Source organism: Carassius auratus, chromosome 46 (assembly GCF_003368295.1).
Source record: "Carassius auratus strain Wakin chromosome 46, ASM336829v1, whole genome shotgun sequence".
NCBI classification, from domain to species: Eukaryota; Metazoa; Chordata; class Actinopteri; order Cypriniformes; family Cyprinidae; genus Carassius; species Carassius auratus.
In genome coordinates this window covers 4,876,635-4,882,796 of record NC_039288.1, presented here as the reverse complement: position 1 = coordinate 4,882,796, position 6,162 = coordinate 4,876,635, and the positions used below count along the sequence as shown (strand labels likewise).

The 6,162-nt window shown below is 35.0% G+C and overlaps 1 protein-coding gene across 4 annotated transcripts; it reads right to left on the bottom strand.

The window, feature by feature from the left end:
- Nucleotides 1–2,013: 2,013 nt before the first annotated feature.
- Nucleotides 2,014–6,084, bottom strand: LOC113063918 (Rieske domain-containing protein-like). 4 transcript variants are annotated; one of them, XM_026234350.1, is made up of 4 exons: nt 5,064–6,084; nt 2,907–3,080; nt 2,671–2,705; nt 2,254–2,565 (listed from the first exon to the last, which is right to left on the bottom strand). In XM_026234350.1, exons 2-4 carry the CDS (start codon nt 3,055–3,057, stop codon nt 2,254–2,256), a joined length of 498 nt encoding a protein of 165 aa, XP_026090135.1. In that variant the 5' UTR covers nt 3,058–3,080; nt 5,064–6,084. The 4 variants fall into 4 exon arrangements, with proteins under 4 accessions (XP_026090136.1, XP_026090135.1, XP_026090133.1 ...); XM_026234348.1 differs by lacking the exon at nt 5,064–6,084 and adding an exon at nt 3,451–3,606; XM_026234349.1 differs by lacking the exon at nt 5,064–6,084 and adding an exon at nt 3,217–3,437.
- Nucleotides 6,085–6,162: the final 78 nt, after the last annotated feature.

Here is a 6,162-nt window from a genome sequence, read left to right as displayed (position 1 = left end):
TTCTCTTCGTCTCCGATAATTGTTATTATTCTATCCACTCAAACCAATTCTATCACAACATGCCATTCATAAACAGGCCCTAACGCTATTTTTAGCCAAGTGTTATGTATATTTTAATTTGCCTTGTTTGCCACAATATGACATCAAAAAGCCTCAGCACCCTTCAGATCCTCCTCTGAGATCACCAAAATAGCATAAACTCTCCTGAGCTGCAGCGAATCAAAGATCTCGTTCCACCTTATATATCCGTCAGTCATGCTGTCCTGATCTTCTGAAAGAATTCTCTTAGTTCTTCCATAACAAGCATTTTATCCACATAACAGGTCTAATAATCCCACACCCATCGACATCTAACACAAAGACTATTTTTCATCACTGTACTTAGGAAGGTTACTGAATACAGGTATAGGATACTATACAAGGTGTTGTTATTTTGTAATTGCTAGTGGGAAATAGTTCAAATATAGTATTCTCAATTTCCAGAATTATTTGGAAGCTTGTCTCTGCCACAAGATTTTAAAATGTAAAACAAATTCAACTAAAAATAAATAAATAAATATTGCACTTTTTCATCTGAGGATTACTCCTGCCAGTCATTTTTGTTCTACAATCTAATAGAAAATTTTACTGGTGGTGGTCATCAGGCTGAAGTAAGTTCTAAAACATGCACTTTTTACAAGCACTGCTGAGAGGTATATATGCTATTTTAGGGCTGCTTGGTTGGCATACCATTCAGAATATTTGCTTTTAAAGGGCAGAATGGGTTACTGTAGGTCATCTGCTGTGCAGAATCTTATTTCTACTCCACTGCACAATCACATGCCCCTCGTGTGCCCTTCATTCTTGACCCTGAGATCACAACCACTCTCCAGGGAAGTGTGCCTCCTGATCTTCCACAAGATACACACTGTGAACAGAACAAAAGTCCATTCAGAGCCATTAAATGACAACAGTGTATAACTGTAGCATTGAGCTTTTTTTAAGTCCATAACTGCAGTGTGGAAAGGGAAGGAATAAATAGAGATCTGGCTGGAGATCTAGTTTGTACACTAAGTCAAGATGCTTATCAAAGTCTTTTCTTGTCCTTCCATTGTACCAAGAGTAAGAGATAAACAAAGGTTGTGTTAAACAAGCACGCACTGTTTGAATGTTAGAGATTCTGCTCTCAGCTGAGTAAATTCATAATCAATAATTATGAACTGTTTAATACATTTTACTTACTCAGCACACTGCTGCATGGATACATTAGTTACTGAATACTATGGCATTATCATCCATATATTGTGAGAAGTTAAGTAAGGGATAATATACATTCAGTGGGTCATTTTCACAACAACTGATCAGGGTCTTATTACATGACTGTATGTAAGGGTGCATTAAACTTATCAAAAAGGGCATTACATTTATTATGTAATCAAATACAATTATTTTAAAATATAATAATAGTTTTTTTACAGTATTTTTTTTTTAAATAAATGCAGCCATGATGAACATGAGACTTCTTTAAAAATATATTTATATTTTAATTTCACCAACCCCAAATTTCTGAACTGAGAAAGACTGGAGTTGAGCACTGCTTTGTCTAATCTGGCAATTTTTAGATGTCAGCAAAAGACAATTAGACATTTACAAACTAAATTGTATTTTACAACCAATCCAACTATAAAATAATTACACAACCGTGAAGGACTCCTCCGCACACAGAAGCCAAACAAATCAAATTATTTATAATCTAAAAAAATGAAATCTGATGTATGCCATGCCTGTCTAATTTCTGGCACTTTTCCATTTACTCTTTCTGCTACGCTTGATGTTGATGGTCACTGTCTCTCATCTATGAGATAATAATTGAATGCCAAGTTAAATGTTTGTGCAAGAATCAACTTGTTTATTAAAATGTATGATAAACTAAACTATATATATATATACACATTCAAGGATAAAACCATCTTCCAAATGCATAAAAAGTGGCATAAGGCTACTTTTTTGATTAAATATATAAAAAAATACTAATTTAGTATACATATACTCATTTATTTAAAAACATCCAACAAAACAGAGCTGACAGAGGCATCACTGAATGATGGCAATGTAGAGATCCTGGCACTGACACAAAAAAGGACTATGAAATTATTTTGATTCATGATGTCAAATCGCCGTTTTATGCATGCAAACCGACTCTGAAATCATCAATCTTAATATATGCAGTCCCCTCAGGATCCCTGGAGCTCTCGTCTCACGGTTGCTGCAAAACTAAACGTCTTCATCTGCATTCGCATCTTCATCCCCATCCTTGGATTCCTGTGCTTTTCTCAGTTCTGCCCTGCCCTTCTCAGTCTGATAATAGTCTGACTCAACCCACCCAGGGCAGTTGGACAATGTCACAAAGATGTCTTCGTCTACTTCCGTCACTTTGTGCACTCTCTGCTTTATTCCTTTGGAAAACCACTGTGGAGTAGAGAGCTTTTCTGCAGGGTTGGCTGCCTTGTATAACCCCTCACCTTCAGCCAGAGTGATCTTATACTTGTGCTTTGGGCACACAATACAGAGCTTTTTGTTGACTTCCTGTGCATGACACATTAAATGGGATCAGAGTTCACATGAGAGGTAACAGTGTGTGTCAAGTGAACCTATGGATCACTGAATCTGCTCCAACAGAAATGGCTTTACCTCAATATCTCCAAGCTCCAAACTACTGCCGGCATCTGTAAGAAAAGAAAGTGTCATTAGAACCAATATGCACTAAGCTGACCCGAGCAAAAAGCCTTTTTGATTCTGGGCTCTTGCCTCTGGAACTGTACTTGGCACACTTCCTCAACAGCAATACTGTATTTCAGTGCTAAATCTTCTACTTTGTCTCCCTCTAGAGCAGAAAAATAAGCAAAGATGTTTTTCATGCTACTCACGGTAACACTGCAGGTCCATTGCATAGAAAGTTCTTTGGTGATATATAATAAGAATATCTCTTCCATCCAGAGTCACAATCATCCTCTTAGCCTGATCAAAATCTTCTTTCTTGCCGATAAAATACATACGAGAAGGCTTGTTTTTATCCATGGATGCGGTTTCAATTACGTCTTCTGTGAAAAGATAAAAAACGCTTTAAATACCATTCACATATGAAGGTGCTGAAGTTACATAAACGCACTGTTCTTGGTTCTTGTTTATTATATATTTATTTATTATATATTTTTATATTAAAGAAACCATACATACCATAGAATTACAAATATAATACTAAAATGTCCATTATAATTAGATAAAATAGCTATGACTGGCCTTCTCAAACACTGTCAAGTTATAAAATTAGTTTACTCAATGCAAAATGCTCAAGCATTTAACACACGAAACTAAATATATTTTCAATCTATCATTTAAATTTTTGAATTAACCTTTTAACTTTACATATCAACATAGACATTGCTGAGCAAATATCGTAAGCCGTTTTACCCTGTGCTGCTCCTGTTGGTTGTGTATCTTGGTGCTGTATGGTTGAAGTGTGTTCTAGTCTGTTATCTCAAGCCCACCGGCTGCTGCGTTCAGCCCCTATCAGTCCCTCAGCTCAGGACCCTCTCACTGCGTTTAACATCTTTGTTCAGTGTGTAAAACTGAATCATACACTACTAACTGGCAGATTACTAACTTACACTGCGGTTTCTCCGATATCAAAATGAATTTGTATAAAGTTGGATATAATTGTATTTTTCCCATCTATAAACCAGGATTGGGTGTAATATCACATAATAAAATAATAATAATAATTAAATATATTTTTACATTCCAAGACCTCCAAATCAAATTATATTAGATAGCTGTTATAAAAACAAATAAAGTATCTAGTCTCCTTTATTTAAATTAGCACTGAGGGAGCCAATCAGGCAGCGACACTGCGTATTCTTGAACATCATCATTGCATTGCAACAGTTTAGCCGCTGTCAAAACATATACTAAGCACTGTTCCATGTGTCGTGCCAGATTATATAGCATGTATTCTAAACAAAAAGGAGCAATCAGTCATTACTGGCTAGGCTTAAGTGAAATGATTTCATCATAAGCGGCTAATGAAGGGTAGGTAACGTTACATGCACGTCACACATAAGCGAGTCCAGCATCCCACGGTTTGTATTTAAACGACATAAAACGCATTCGGGATACTTGTAGTTGACATTTCCTTGGGGGAAACCACCTTAAACCAGCTGGTTTCCAAGCTGCGTTTCTAAACTGTCTACTGTTGTTTTTTAAAGAAACTTGTTTTTCATCATTGTCATGCGATGTTCTAAAAATGACAGTAAATTTGAATTTCAAATTCATTTAAAACCAACAAACAGACCTGCTTAGACTGGTTTGAGATAGTTTTCTCTTACAGTTCAAATAAAAGAATAGTTTCAGGTACTTTGCACATGAGCTGTTCAGTTGTCAATAAAAAGCATAGTAATAATAAAAACATTCTCCAAATAAATATTATATATAATGTTTGTACAAGATTATATAAACCATAGGCCTTCCTAAAAATTGCAACACATCTTTAAACATTAAGAAACAGTTTAAAATGTAAAAATAAAATACATTAAAATGTAATAATATACGATTTTGCTATTCTAAAAATGTAATTACATATTTTAATGAATAATTAAATAGGCTTAATAATAAAAACATCCTGTATTTAGAACTTCTCAAACATCTCAAATTATGTATCAGTTTAATTAAGACTCATTTAGCATTTAATAATGTGAAATGTTGAAAGCACAGTGAAAAATAGTTTTATATGCTAATACTGTAATAGATAGATGCATGTGCTGAACCAAAGCTTTACCTGTAAGCCTGCCTATTTAAAAGAATAATGTTATTTTTCCCATAATGCCTGCCTCTACTAACAAAAAATGAGCCAGTAAAGCATTTATAAACTAAATGTAAAAAATTAAATAAAAAATAACAGCAACAACCATTGCTGCAACTAATAGGCCTACTGGTAGTTAAGTCACATGACCTGTCATCAGTAAATCAATTGAAGACATCTTCAATTTCTAAGTATTTTTACTGAAAGAATAACTCATTATCCTCACCTCATGAGGTCATGTTGACCTTGGAGAGTATGACTTCACCACCACATTGAGAGAGACAGGAGGAAGCAGGTTTAGGTAAAGATCACCTGCGTATGGTTGATGGATTCCTGCAGAGGTTGAGCTACCAGGTCCAGGGAAAGGACAAAGCGCCCATCTACTGGTTGGCTGAGCTCCGTGATCCAAACACACAGGTCATTCTCTCAGAAGAACACCAGGATTACCGCCGGGCCAAACTAGAGGAAGCCTGCAAGCTGGCAAAATACCAGGATTTACAGGACACACTTACAGCAGTATCTAGAAACACAGCGCTTACAGCAACATTTACACTTGGTTTTGAAAATTTAGACACTGACAGAGTTACATACTTGCACTCATCTTTATAAAATCATTTTAGGTTGTTATATTAATGAGGGTTTAAAAGTGGACTTGATTTATGAAATTTGACCGTGGGTATAGACATTTGACTTGCATCCTTTTTGCATCTCTTAATGCTAAGATGAATTTAATTTGAATTCACAATAGGTTGCTTCCAAGTTGTTAAAAATGTTAAGACAATCTCACAACCTCTAAATCTCCACCAACAAGAAAAACAATGCTGCCATTGATTCCAAAGAATATGAGGTAAGCTCTAATGACGCCATCTGCGGCATACTGTTAATTACCACGGAAAATCATTTTTAAAAGCCTCACAATAAAAAATACAAATAAAAAACAACACACACACTGACAAAAATCCTTAAAATTGATAGACTACAGGGCTTGTAAGTGGATTATGATGTTATGCTGTGGTAATAAAACAGTGCTTCATTAACCGCTGTATATAACCTAAAACAATCCTTTGAGGTGGCAAGTATTGAGATGCTGTTTTTTTTTTTTCATTCTATAACACATTTTCCAATCTGTCACTTTTCCACAAACGTTTTTTCGATGTTGAAATTAAGGGTCCATCAGAATTAATCTAGAAATTGTCTGCAAAGTTATTTCGCTATGAATCCTGCATCATGCAGATTGTCTTAATTTATTAACTATAATGAAACCAGTAAATGAAAAACACTGTTCACGAATTAATGTTGTTTTAGTATTATTTAAATTAATTTTT